At 36.5% G+C, this 14,567-nt stretch overlaps 1 protein-coding gene and 1 long non-coding RNA gene across 6 annotated transcripts in view; one reads left to right on the top strand and one right to left on the bottom strand.

Annotated features, from left to right (window-relative positions):
* LOC110835312 (furin-like protease 1) overlaps nucleotides 1-14,200 on the bottom strand; it is a 329,508-nt gene extending 315,308 nt beyond the window's left edge. The window contains exons 1-2 of one of the 5 annotated variants that reach the window (XM_087340543.1): nucleotides 14,056-14,200; nucleotides 1,700-1,777 (exon numbers count right to left, since the gene is read on the bottom strand). In XM_087340543.1, the coding sequence (XP_087196669.1) occupies nucleotides 1,700-1,777; nucleotides 14,056-14,076 (99 nt within the window). In that variant the 5' untranslated portion in view covers nucleotides 14,077-14,200. Of the gene's footprint in view, nucleotides 1-1,699; nucleotides 2,651-14,055 lie in introns of those variants that run through there. The other 4 variants (XM_087340544.1, XM_087340545.1, XM_087340542.1 and 1 more) reach the window with 4 other exon arrangements.
* Nucleotides 12,982-13,273, top strand: LOC147871246 (uncharacterized). The gene is made up of 2 exons (XR_015532688.1): nucleotides 12,982-13,033; nucleotides 13,170-13,273. It is a non-coding gene; the product is annotated as an uncharacterized LOC147871246 (long non-coding RNA).
* Nucleotides 14,201-14,567: the final 367 nt, after the last annotated feature.

The raw sequence follows: 14,567 nt of genomic DNA, 5'->3' as shown, positions 1-14,567 counted from the left end.
GCACCAAAGTTTGTAATATAAATCATGGTTTGAGAATACACAGTACTGACATGATACCCACACATAATTTCACGAAAATTTCTAAATTTGTCCAAAAGTCAGGTAAAAGAACGTGGTAATAACATTAGCCAAAATTATATGAGGCCAGGAAGAAAGGTGTTTCTGCAACCCCCCTCCCCTCACAGGTCCATATACACGTGGTGGCGGGATTTGAAGCCAGATCTTCCAGCAAATACTGACTGAAGTAACCCAGCCTCGAATATTGTATTTAGGTGTTTCGTTCGTTTTTAGGCGCCATCGTACAAGCACGCCAACAACGAACAGCACTGTTATAACACTAGTGTAAGCCTATTATGCGAAAACAGGAGTTTTTGTTTATTATTTCTGAACTCGGTATTATACAAAACACTCGTCAGCTAGAAGTCTTCACTGCTTCAAAATAACAAACACCGCCCTATTTCCTACGCAAAGCTCCTTATCAGTTCTCTTTGGGTTAAAATGGAAACCAGTGAATGTCATAGCTTTAGCGACACCTCGTGGGAACTCTGGAAGAGAACTCGAAGGTTTAACACTTCCAATGCGAAGCCAGGCACCGGACACAATCCTGAATCATCCAACCCACATCATTTTCAGCAAAATCATTTTCATGTTATTCTCCCATCTCATCACTAGAGACATAACCATGAATTTACACTATATTATAATATGTTATGTTACATTACTTATTTTATAAATAAAAACATGCTTGCAATATCATGCCTACGTTGCAGTCCGTCTACTTGTCCCCACTGATAACTTTTGAACCATGTGACAAGTTTTATCGAAAATTAACATGAACACCATATCAGTTACGATGACATCATCTTAGCTGCAGTTTAGGTTCTCACGGCGGCTTGTACGAAGATGACTGTCTTCTGGATTGTAGCGCCGTGTAGTCTGGTAGAAGTTCGCCGACGTTTCAGAGGTCCTTGCTCATCGCCCTAATGATGAATATGGCAAGTACCTCTGAAACGTCGGCGAACTTCTACCAGACTACATGGCGTCACAACCTCTTATAAATTATTTTCTCTTCTATCTTATAAATTAGTGTCCACACGTTCCGCACCAGAGCGAGAAACGTTCTGTTATTTCCTGACATGAACACAGATTCCGGTACCCCGGGTGATAATCGCCTCAGATGGACAAGCCTCTAGCACCCCCCCCCCCGCACACACACACACACACACACACACACACAAGGTTGTAATGTAAGTACACCTTCCACATTCTAAATTCTCAGCGTCTTATTTTGGAGATGCGATCAAAAGTTCTTCTGCATGAGACATACATACGACTCTACGTCCCGGTACGCTCAAAATATTCATTCATAGCGCCAGAAACAAATTATTTCAGTTAGACCAATATAGACACAATAGCTGAAGTAGTCAAACACAATAAGTTACGTTACTAAAAATTAACGAGAGACCTTATCCAGCAATACAGTTTGTTGGCGGAGTCTAGAAATAACTTACAAATTTTTTGTAACATTTTTTACAATAATAATTTCCATGCACAAAAAAAAGCATGTCTAAATGAAGCCCACAAATTGCACGTTGGAAAGGCCTGTCCTTTTGTCATTTGTTTACTCAGCAGAGCTTTCAAGGTTTGTGATTCCAAGGCTGGAAACTCTTAGCAAAAAAAAAAAAAATTTAACACTTACCTCTCCTAAATTGGCAAAACCGTGTTTACTTGCTATGGAGTCCGCTACCTGCTTCCCTCCTTCTATATGGACAGCCCACTGTCGAGAGAAATGCACAGGTTGTTCTAAATGAGCCATGCAAATTAAAGTTCCTGACATCATCACGAGTAATAGAAGGAAGTTCCGACAGCCGGCCATGTTTCCGGATTTAGTCTCACGCGCAGCTGACCAATAAATTGTGTTCATCTTTGTAACACTTTTGCGTTCACTGCACAGTTTAAAAATATGTCAACTAAAATATCTCTCTGTGGAGACTCGAAATAACTGATCGAACAGCGTATTTAAAACTGACGGGCTAAAGTCGATCCCTGGATTTGGACTCGAACACGGATATCGTTTTCTTTGTTATTAGTTCACTTGATGTTATTTTCCGCAAATGTTCACACACAATCCACACTTAGGAACTTGACTACATATTGTCAGAAGATATAATTATTATAAAACCACATTCACAAACGCGCATTATGATTAATTACGTTAAACGATGATTTATTATAATCTAATCCAGAATTAATTACATCATTAGTACCAGAGTTACACTGTTCTACACAATTTTCTAAAGAAAATGTTCGTTCAAAAACACTATCGAATTAATTTCTCCGAAAAATCCATTCATCTATTAACAATAAAAGATGTCAAAACCATCATCTGCACATCTGATACACACATCACACTTACGACAAAAAATTAAAAACAAAACTAAAAATCAACATCAATATGAAATTTCACACTAAAGACTTCAGTCCAAAGTTTGATTTGTTACGCGTAACATTTTAATAATGCCAGTTCGTATATGTGCATGTAGCCAGCCAGTAGTATCAAACATTGTTTATCGTAATGTACTGTGCTCGGCGCCGGCTGGAGTAACTCTGTCATCCGAGCCACGCACGGCCTGCAGAGGCTCTGGCAGCCCCACTACAGCACGCCGACACACAACTACGAGAGCATGTCCGTAGCAGTGCTACCAACAACACGCATCCAAAAATTCCTTCGCGGCGGTTAGCATAAATCAATCGGCACTTGGCAATTGTTCAGAATGGAAAGAAATGAGGAATACGTGGAAAATATTGACAAAAGTGTTGAACAAGAAGCGAGCCTGATGAAGTTCGCCCTCAGTAGCAGGTCGCGGGTTCATTTATTATGGGGACAGACTACAAACCGATTCTAAGAAATCCCTATAATTCTGCAAATGAAACATTCTTTAATGACCGGGGGCGCATACTTCCAGCAGACGCATGACAAAAAATGACGAGTACTCGATACGTTGATGATGAGCTTATTCCTTGTACTTCCTCAGGCCGTAATTAATTTTAATGAAACTCGAATGGGCATACAATTCAGCCACCAAATATTCTGAGAAGACATATGTGTACAAAACACGACATTTTTATATAGAATTTGATCAGATAATAAAGATAAATATTGAAAAGTGTATTTTAATTCCGGTGACTTAAGCTAGTTCTCAATGTGATATATTACATATAATTGTTATGCCAATATTATGTTGATATTGTCCATTATCTGGGATATGCATAAATATGAGAATAGGCATACTCATATTTATGCATTTATATTTATCCATTATTTATATACGGTGGTCTAGCGGTTAGAACGCTGGCCTTGTAATCCTGGGGTCTCGGGTTCGATTCCCGGCGGTGCCCGAATTTATAACTTGTGTTGGGCAAGGCCGTGGTCTAGGCAACACGGAGTTTTCCTCCGTGGCATCCCAACAATTACTCCTTTCACACACAGAAGAAGGCAATGGCAAACCACTTCTGGATCATCTGCCAAGAACGTATATGAACAGGTCCCAGTCCGAGAAAAGGATGGAAGGATCCTGTTCATATGGACCTGTCGTCAGACAGAACACTAAATAAATAAAGACAATAGACAATATCAACATAATATTGGTATAACAATTAATCATTGCTATAAGTCTTCAGATAATCACTACAAGATATGACATAATGCCTAATTTACTAGGATTACCAGATGATAAAATAAAAACACTCTCAAGTGAGAGCTAACATGGCTTACTCCGCTCTTGTAAGCATCATTAACTACCACCTTGAGATTGAATCAAGTTTAGTTTAATTTAATTTTCTAACAGATATGTGTTCGTATGTGGTATACGCGTTCAGTTGTACAGAATCGATTCTCCTGGCGTTGCTCAGAGTTCTATCTGGTTAAATGGACCTCTATTCCCATAGCGATTATATGTAAGCCTTGTGGGCATTCGCTAATTGAATATTCCACGAAATTCTCCACGGATTTAATACAAAACAAGAAGTTAGGCTCTTAAGGGTAAACCTGTAGCATCTGCAAGCACAAAATGATCAGTAGAGAGCAGACAGGTTAAATGAAAGTGAATGTTTTGTTATTCAAAAAAAAATCTCAAAGTAACGTCACCGAGAAACACTAGATTTTTTTTTTTTGAAAAACCATGACATTAGTATGACAAGTAACGTACTATTCTAAATTTACGTTTCGTTTGACATTTTTCCACGGCATAACGAAATGCATGTCTGTAACAGACCATATTATAACCCAGGATAACAAGAGTGGAACAGTGCAGTGCAGTAATTTAAAATATTTCCCCAGTACGTTCTTTGCGTTTTTGGATATCTCAGTGATATTGATGTTCATTTATTGCAGGTAAAAACGAAACGAGATTTTGCAAAGCTACTCATTATGCATACAATCAGAAAATATGATGTAATTTATTTGGTTTAAAAATGGTTTGAAATAAAAGTCTTATCGTTTAAGAATTTCTACGTAGGCCTTTAGTTAGTGTCACGTTCTTACTGTGTATAAATCTGCTCCTGACAAAGCTGATAAAGTTCGATTACATTAGATCGACACAGTACAAATTAAAACAGAGTTTAATCGAAATTTGTCAACAACAACAAAATACGTAGACGACCATATGAACTCTATAGTAGTATGTGTTCAATTTAAGTAAAAACTGTAGGTAACTGAGTAAATCATACAGAAAATTTTAAGGCGGTCGTATGATAAATGTGAGGTTCTTAGCACTTGTAGTATGTTATAAGAGCTGATTGGTCGTTGTTTGGACTGCACCAGATGCGCCGAAAATCTCGCGTGACGTATTTTAGTTGTCACGCTCGTCGTTGTTAAATTACTGTTGATTTGTGCCCTTCCGAATGTAAAACTTGCAATCAGTGCAATCAGTTGTTAAGTATCGATTACACCAATGCTTAAATTCATAATTATATTCCTGAAAAAATTCTTAACTATGAATAAACTAACAACAGGCGCAATTTAAACTCCGTTTGTCACTTTATTTTTCAATGACAATTTTTTATAAACAAAAGAAAATATTTCGGCACGTGTCAGAATCCCACACGTTTAAAACGGTGCTTAATTTCTTATAAATCTGATAGATAAATTTAAATTTACAAAAATTATTTATAATTAATGTAGATATAAACTTAAGAAGCGAAAGTGATCAAATATTTTTCAGTGTTATTTAAAGTGTCATTACTTCATCTTCCACAAATAATGGATTCCGTGACGTCCATTTCGAAGCCCAGAAATTAAATTGGTTTTTGATTTACTCCTAGATATTCTTATGTCTCTTTCGCCTTAGGAAAAATAAGATACCGTACCTTAGAGAACTATCTCTTTCAGTTAATTGATAATTTTAAACTGTCACACGTATTTGTAGTTTGCGGCTTATTTCTCGACAGGCAAGTTGCGAAATATCGAAAACCAACTAGCGTACTAGAATCGTCACATGGGGCAGGACGTAACGAGAATCAAATTACTTGACAGATTTTTATCGAACTCGGTATGGTAAACATAAACTAATTTTTTTAACTACCTGCGTAAAAATTAATGCTACATAGATGTGTGTGTATGTCATTAGCATTCGTCCGACCAATTTTAAGTCAATTTATAGGCTTAATTGCTTTTCTGGTGGACAGCATTACTTTCGACCAGTGCCTATAAGAATATATGCAGAGTTACTTAGGATAAAAGTAGGCCTATACTTCAACGGAAAAGAAGTTTTTGTTTTTCGGAATAAATAATTATTCAGTGCAGAACTTCGAAATATACGTAACATTAGACTGACTCTGTCAAACAACAAACCGCTGAATGGTGCAGTGGCTCTGAACGAGATATAACGTGTTTAGAATTAAATTTGTTAACACCGATTTCGTCAAAAATGTAAATTAATTAGTGTAGTTTATGTGACGTTGGATAACCTGCTTCACGTCACTAAAACGAGTGGCGCCATCTAATGAGGAATCTTGAAGATAAAACAGCGGCGAACGAAGCTGAAAAGAAAGAATGTGGGCGTACAAGTCATACTGAAGGTCTATGAGTTCCTTTCTCGTGAGTATTTAAGAATTGAAACCTTGCTGGGAGTGTCCTAAAATTCTTACGGAGTCGTGAATCGAATCTACAAACCAAGACTATGTATTATTTGCGCCACGAAGACTGGAGTCGCATGCTGGAAGAATACTGAAATTTATTTATTTATGAAATGTCTGGGATATCTGACAGACGATAGGATACAGGAAACGAATTAGAATGAATAAAATTGTGTACTCTGAAGATTAAAACACTCGGTAAAATTCACTGAAAGCAAATATAATTTACGAAAGAGTTAATAAAGTCCCTGGACGTAGGAGGCCTGGGACGTCACGTGCTGATCTACTGGCAGGCCGAAAAACATCGAGCTTGTTCTAATTAGATTCAAATGTTGTTGGCAATATTTTAAAAAGCAGGAAGTTATAAAATAATCAGTAAAAACAAACCAAATAAGTGAATAACAATACTACGAAGAGCGGAGTAGCAGAAATCAACAATCGTGCGAGAAATATATTTGTACTATAAACCAATGCACTCCACTCAAATCGGGGCGTCACACACGAGCACAGCATCACTTGCCTGCTTCGTCGGCTTCGTCGTAGATATATTTCACTTCCGTGGACAGAACATGTAATTACAGAATATATTTGTTAACACTTTCTCATACATGTGCATTATAAAACACATCCAGCTTACATCTCTTTTTCGAGGACACCTTCATTGCCATTAGCAATTTTAAAATAAAATTCAGGAAAGGAAGCCTTCCCCTGTTCCTTGAAACGGCTCAGAAACTAAATGTTAACGTTCGTTCGTTCGTTCAATTTTTGTCAACATGGGAACACCAACATCCAGGCTTTCTACCTTCGCGGTAAGATTCATTCGATATGACTATAAAGAAAAAAAAACCAGAATCAAAATCAACATGCAAATAACGGAAACATTTAAAAAAGAAAATAATGTAGTGACAAAGAACAGAAGCGATCAAAAATAAAAAGGGAGAAGGAATACAAAATTGACCAAAACCAGCACTGAGATATAACAAACGTAAGAGAACTGGAAAGATGTCTTCAAACAAACCAGGACAATTGACGGTATAAAAAACCTCGATTAATAACGGCGTACTGGGTGGAAGAACGAAACAAAAGAATAAAAAAGAAATAAGTTACACACCTTCAATCATATCGCAGATAACATACTTATATCAAAGACATATATGAAAAAGTCAATACGAGTCGGTTCACGATAATTCATAATTGACTCTATCATAACATAATTAAGAACAGAGAAAATGTGTATATATATATATATATATATATATATATATATATATATAATGTAATATTTTCTGAGCAGTGCCTGCATGTGTCGAATTACATAATAAAACATTTAATTTACAGAATGAACGTAAAAATACTTCTTATGGCATAAATGCATATAGTGAACATTTTACACAATATCGTTGCGAGTTTGTCCGCAATAGATACCGACAATTATACATCATATATAAATATAGTTGTCTGTCTGAATAGAAAAGCATTTGAGTCAGTGATTTTAGGTACTATCACAATTTAAAACGCAATATTAGATTCTACAATTGAAAATAGATATAAAATATTAGCAAGTGTTTGTACGCGCGGAATGTGGTGTATAGATGGCACTAGCAGTAAGACATTTTTGTTCACAGACTGGAGATGGCGCGCTGCACATATACAAATATCGATATTCCACCTACATAGATATTCAAGAAAATGCACAACTTTTAACCTGACGCACTCTAACGGAAGGACACCGAACCACTGATTACGACGTCCGAGGGCAACGACGCATATATCTTAGCTCTTAAACGGGCGCGATCAATGCCACGAATCAGGCTGAAGGTCCCTCAGTATTGATTTTATCATGGATCTGTGTTCTACTCGCGAGTTTGATTGTAATTAAATTTCGATTGGACTTTTATGATTACGATAAAACCGCGTTAACGGGTATTTGTGGGCAAAGAATACTGTTTTTCGGGATCTCTGACAAAATTATTTACCTGCGTTATTTGGCGTCGTTAAAGTACCGCACTTTGACTTACTACACATTGGAATCTTAAATGATTTAAATTAAGGCAGACAGATTCTGAATAGGAGGGGTTAGTTCGATGGCCAGGGGATAAATGTGAAGGATAAAGGGAGTGGTGGTACTCTCTGCACCACACAGCGTCCCCCTGTGCTAGACTTTGTGTGGGGCTAATCCTTAGAGATATATGACCACCACGTCATCTCATCCCCTCTGGGAGGATTTACCGAGTGAGAAATGAGATGAGCTTCAAACAATGTCCGACCTTCCAGTGTCTGTGAAACCCAAGTGGGATGCCACATGGCTATGCTAATGATAACGCCACACTTTGATGTGTGTTTACAGCATTTAATTCTGGTAATGATGAATAATAGATAGGCATTTTAATTTTGAAAATTAATGTATTCGTATAGATCAGAAAATATAATTTAATAGAATGTAGTCCGTAATAATTCACATATTTTTACGCTCATCTGGATATTCTTCAACATATTGGACACTCAATCACCAGTTAGGTTCAAATAAGTCTTGCTCCATGCGCATATAGAATGGATAATTAGTCATTTTCTTTTGTCTAATTTCCTCCCACTAAAGCATCATTCTAAAACTCATAAGCGTTCCCCCTCTGGACTTGATCCAATTATCTATATATCCTTAACAGCTTACAGTTTAAATTGGGTTTACTACAAGAGATTTACATTTATGACATTTTCTTCCAAGAAAACATTCACGTGAGGCAGATACGAATTTGCAGTTATTCGTCTGCTTTTCTCCGACTGTCACTCAAAATCCCAAACATTTTCTCTCTCTACCTCTGTCTTTTCTTTCTCTCCTTTTTAATTTCTTTGACAATGTATCCATCGTCCTAATTTAATTAAAAGAACGACGTTTCGGACACTGGAGTCTGTCTCCGTCATCACATAAAGCCTAATCTATTTGGCCCTGTTGACAGAACTAGTCTCCGGACTGGAACTACAGGCTAGCTCTAAGAATTAGGCTCAAGACAGATTCTAGCCTCCGAATCGTTGTTTTTAGTTAAATTAGGACGGTGGAAAATATCCAAGAAGTCTGTTACATTCTTTCATTGTGTTTTTAACTCTCCCACTTTCTCTCATTATTTAAATGCGAATCAATGACAGAGAATATCATAAATTAGGAAATGTTTGGATGGATTGAGTGTCACATGATAGGAGGCGGTCAGGAATGTCATCCATGCTTCCCCCACCCCCGGGCGGTGGTTAGGTCTGTTCCACGCTGTTTAGTTAGTGGTACCATGGGAAACATCTCGAATAGGAAGTACGGTTCCTACCATCAACAAGGGATACCACGAAACACTCGGGTTTGGTTATGATTAATTGTTCCGCAGATATCAAGTGGAATCGATCGACAATCAGACCTGAACATGCTACTGCGTGCATTTAGATCAGCAGCGGATTGACCTCAGCAGCCAGCGACGTTTCGGCTCGATTTCGGGCCGAGTTTCCAAATTAGGCGTTCTTTGCACAGTGTAGCAACCGTCGTCCGAGATTCCGAGCATTATATATTCGAAACTAATAAAAAGTTTCGATACATTTTATAGATGTACGCGGAATCGAAAATAATATTCGTCATCCCTATTCTACGTATTGGAATAAGCTATAAAATTAGCTCTTGAATAATTTCCTAATAGATATCCCGAGCGTTCTAAAAGCTGCACGGAACAAAGCCGATGAGACGCGACGAAGTATTGTTTCATCGCATCCATTTTTGTTTTTGTTTCCTATCCTCACAGAAGAGACACGTATAAAATTTATAGCAACAAGCACTACACAGAATCCAAAACCACACTACGCGGATACAACTCACATCTCACCATAGAGATTATATCAGAATGTAACAATGCTAATTTGTATTTGATTATAACCTCGACTAACTAGAGAGGTTTTTCGTGATCCGGCCTGCCGTGGATTCTGGTAGAAGTTTATCAACGTTTAGGAGATCGCCCTGTTGATGGAGGCAGCAAGGACCTTTGAAACGTCGGTAAGCTTCTGCCAGACCACACGGTGTGACAACAACACTAGATAGAACTGTTCCAAATAACAAACCTGGTATTATAATTCGAAACAAAAATGTAACCTATCTCTTAACTGATATAGCAATACCAACCGACAGAAATGTAATTAAGAAAGTACTTTCTCACTGAAATACAACGAATGTGGAAAGTTAAAACAAAATTAATTCCAATAATTATATGAGCAGCAGGAACTGTCTCCAAGTCACTCAAAAAATATTTGGCCAACATCCCGGGCGAACACGACATCAGGGAACATCAGAAAACCGCCATTTTAGGAACATCATACATCATTCGAAAGACGCTGAAATTTGTTTAATACAAGTAACACGTTCTTTTTAAGATGAAATGTATTTCAGAAATAGCTGCTGCATTATGTATCTCTGGGGCAAGGCTTGTCTTAGGTACATACATGTAAATACCCTGTAAAACGGTGAATAAATGGAATAATAATAATAATTTAAATCCAGCCCATCATAATTGCCCGCTTGTGTGTTGAAAAGACTTCCTGTAAGTTGAGTTCTAATTTGATCAGCGGGATCATTACATATCTGAGTTAGTGTTTACGTTTCGCAGCTGTTTATCGATGCAAGGAACTAGTTCGGATACGAACACAAAGCTGCTACTGTTTAGCCTCGTTCATCGTCAGTATTCCACAACAAAAGTAGTACGTTTGCTACAGTCCACATCATAGCACTTCGTTAGACACTCCTAGCAGATCTATAGATCCCTATGCGGTGGACAGACCAACGTACTCCGTGGTTTTCATGGTTTTCTCATCTCCCTATCATCCGTTTCCCAATAATTAGATTAGTAGTCATTCATGTAATTTGTTATGGGCTCAATTAGCCTTTGTCTGCTTACATATTGAGGTTATCAGGTTCCCACAATCACGATATCGCACACTGTTTCAATGTTGTTATTATAGGTACTGGTATTTTAAAACTAAATAAACTACACCAACTCGTTGGTAGCCAAATTCAAAGTTTCAAAATTGCTAATAATCAAGCCGATCAACAGACATGACTTGTTCAACTGACGTCTTAAATTCAACTTTCAGAATTTCAATTGTCAATAGATTTTTATTTCGCATTCAATGCAACACATGGGCATAAGTGCAAATTCTCGACATGAACAAACAATGTTCATTGTCAAAGTAACAATTAAGTTATTACATAACTAAATGTATGGGACGGAGTTCGTCTCTCAGCTAGTCAAGAAATTTCCCGCCCTTTATAGAATAAAAATTTCCTTAGCCAAATGTAACAAGTCCACTTTCGTAAGCCCTGTTCATTTAAGGTTAATTTTAATATTATCCTTCCATCTATTTCCGTTTTTCTATAAATCTAAATTTATAGTGATGTCATAAATCAAAGGAAGACATGGCACTTATGCAGCGGCGGCCAGTGAGTTTGAGAAGGGGTAATGCTGCGAAAGGGGAAAAATTCATAATACATAATTTCAACACATAACAATATAAATAAATGAAAAGTAAATTGACATCACGAGAAATTCCACAGGTGAGCGACGATGTTTTAACTACTTGTAAGTCCGGAAGATGGCGGCAATCATTTTTCACTGAAAGACAAAAAGTAATTTGCTGTAACTACGATACACTTCCTTTGCTCATTATAATTATCAGAACAAAAAATAGTCAGTACACAGAATTATTGAACACTCCTTAACAATAACCACGAAACAGTTTGTGATACAGAAACCAGTTTAAAACACGTGGTACCGGGCAAGCATGTTTACTATAAGCCGGCTGTGGGGACTGCAGCCCCGATACGCGCTGTAAAAGTGACGAAGCAACAGTGGGGTTATTAGAACCATCGTCTTGTTTGTCTCGGTACAAACAGAAAGCTCGCAAATCTAATTATTAGCACGCAAACATGTTTATTTGAACTATAAAAACACCTTTACGTGCTGTTATCCTATTAAAACAGAAAATACGTCATGATTAGTCGTGATAAGCAGCTGCAATTTATAAGTATGCACGAGTTCACACTAAATAATTTGTCAGAATTCTCACGTGATTCTTTTTGTGTTTGTCTCGTTGCCTACAAGGTGCGATCGTGATCAAATTTATTGTTACTGATGAAATTTTTATGTATTTTAGTATTTAAATCCAAATAATTGACAGCTATTTTAACAGTCCCAGCTGCGTTCGCAAAAAAGAACGTGCTTTTTAACTTCGACATGTTTGTCAGCTCGTCAGTCTGTCGTACGTAACAAATCGAGAACCGCTGAACAGATTTTCATTAAATGTTTTATTGGAGCGTTTTCTTGTAACAAATCTGTCAATTTTACGGGCAGTACTTGTAGTAATTCTTTTTTCAAAGACAATTTTGTTGATCAAAAATGGACACTACAATCAAAACAACTTAAGGATTGAGAGACACAGAACCTTGAGTATACACGCGTGTATATTTTCTGTGAATAATAATGTGATAATCTTTTTTTTATTTTAATTTGCATGTTTACTTATTGATACAATATTTTATTTTCCGTCTATACACAAACTTAAAATAATGTTGTTTAAAATTACTTAAAATTATAACATTCTCAGTAGATACTGCATCTTGTTACATTTTTTCGACGACATGTTTCAATGTGTATTACATCATCATCAGGTCTATCAATTTTAATATATTTTAAAAACTGTTGTACATCTTGCGTTGCGTATATTTATTAATTTGATTTGTTTAATTTTAAGTTTTTGTCTCTTCCTTTAAATTTGGAGGTTGTGCTTGGATGTTTTATATCTGTAAAATTAATTTTCAAATCGTGATTTTGCAGTCTACCGTCTCTTAATATCGGACACACAACACATCAATTACAACCCGGTATGTTTTACTACCTTTTACTACTTTTATTATGATTCTTTTACATTGTATTACGTTATATTACGTAATAACTCTTTAAATTATTATATTTCCTATGTCAATATCCAAAATCACGATTTGAAAATTAATTTTACAGATATAAAACATCCAAGCACAACCTCCAAATTTAAAGGAAGAGACAAAAACTTAAAATTAAACAAATCAAATTAATCAATATACGCAACGCAAGATGTACAACAGTTTTTAAAATATATTAAAATTTATAGACCTGATGATGATGTAATACACATTGAAACATGTCGTCGAAAAAATGTAACAAGATGCAGTATCTACTGTGAATGTTATAATTTTAAGTAATTTTAAACAACATTATTTTAAGTTTGTGTATAGACGGAAAATAAAATATTGTATCAATAAAACACAAACATGACGCAATTAAGATATAAAATGTTTACTTATATATATATATATAAGCTAATCATTCTTCTTTTCAACGTCTGGCGGCGTACTTGGCAAGCCCGCGGCATACCAGTTGAAAACCACTGGTCTAATTGAAAATGACTGCGACTTCTGAATTCGGTCATAACTACACTACACTGGGCACCTATTGTGCAATATGTGTAATACCAGTGTTTAATGGAAACCTGATGAAAAAAGGAAAGAGCGTTAATTTCACATGAAATTTCGTAGTAAGCAGTTTTAGTGAACAGCCCTGTCTTCTCCAGATTACGATGCACGACTGACAAGCGAAATGCTTAATTAAGCAAGAAACACATGGAAGGCAATGCGAATACGTGCACTATTAAAGTATTCCAAATTATTATAAAAAAGGTCTCGGTGATACCGTGTGACAGGATGAGTTTGGTTTTCACTCAATCACAGAAACGACAACACGAAGAAAGTTTCATACAAAATTTTAGTAAAATTAAGACTGAATTCTGTATAGGTTATGTGAGTTGCTTACAATATAAATTATAAGAAAGACGACAGGATAATTCATGAACACTTTGTTTTTATCATACCTCAGTCCACACAGCACTCATCACATGCTGTTTGAAGAGAAAATGACGGTCATGGCCAAATATTACATCACACACTCATCACGACACACTCAAATTAACCTAATTAATATTCGTAACTTCGCATTTTCGAAGCCGAGCAGTGTAGCCACGCATTCTCTCGAGTAATTTCGTAACTACTTTGAACTAACTAGAAACACGATTGTAATGAACCAACAATAAACGTGTTTGTATGGCGATACCCATGTATCTTCCCAACACTTTAAGATTAAATAATGTCTTCTCTACAGACATGATTATCGAGGATCCGATTCGAGAAAATAAAAACGTAATGAAACGTGACAACGAATACACAAGTAACCAGTGAAAGTATGTGGATGTCTGACTAAAGATGGCCACATTTCTGACATCTATTAGACAAGTATTACAACTACTACAAGCTACGATTTCGGAAGGGGAAGGGGGAGGTATGAAGCCCAAGGAGGGTGTTGATTTTGTGTAGCTTCTGGGCTTCA

Source organism: Zootermopsis nevadensis, unplaced genomic scaffold (genome assembly GCF_977971745.1).
Source record: "Zootermopsis nevadensis isolate Lab colony 2312 unplaced genomic scaffold, Znev_1.0 Znev_ptg000061l, whole genome shotgun sequence".
Lineage (NCBI taxonomy): Eukaryota > Metazoa > Arthropoda > Insecta > Blattodea > Termopsidae > Zootermopsis > Zootermopsis nevadensis.
The sequence above is the reverse complement of the archived record's forward strand: the minus strand, read 5'-3'. Positions and strand labels throughout refer to the sequence as shown.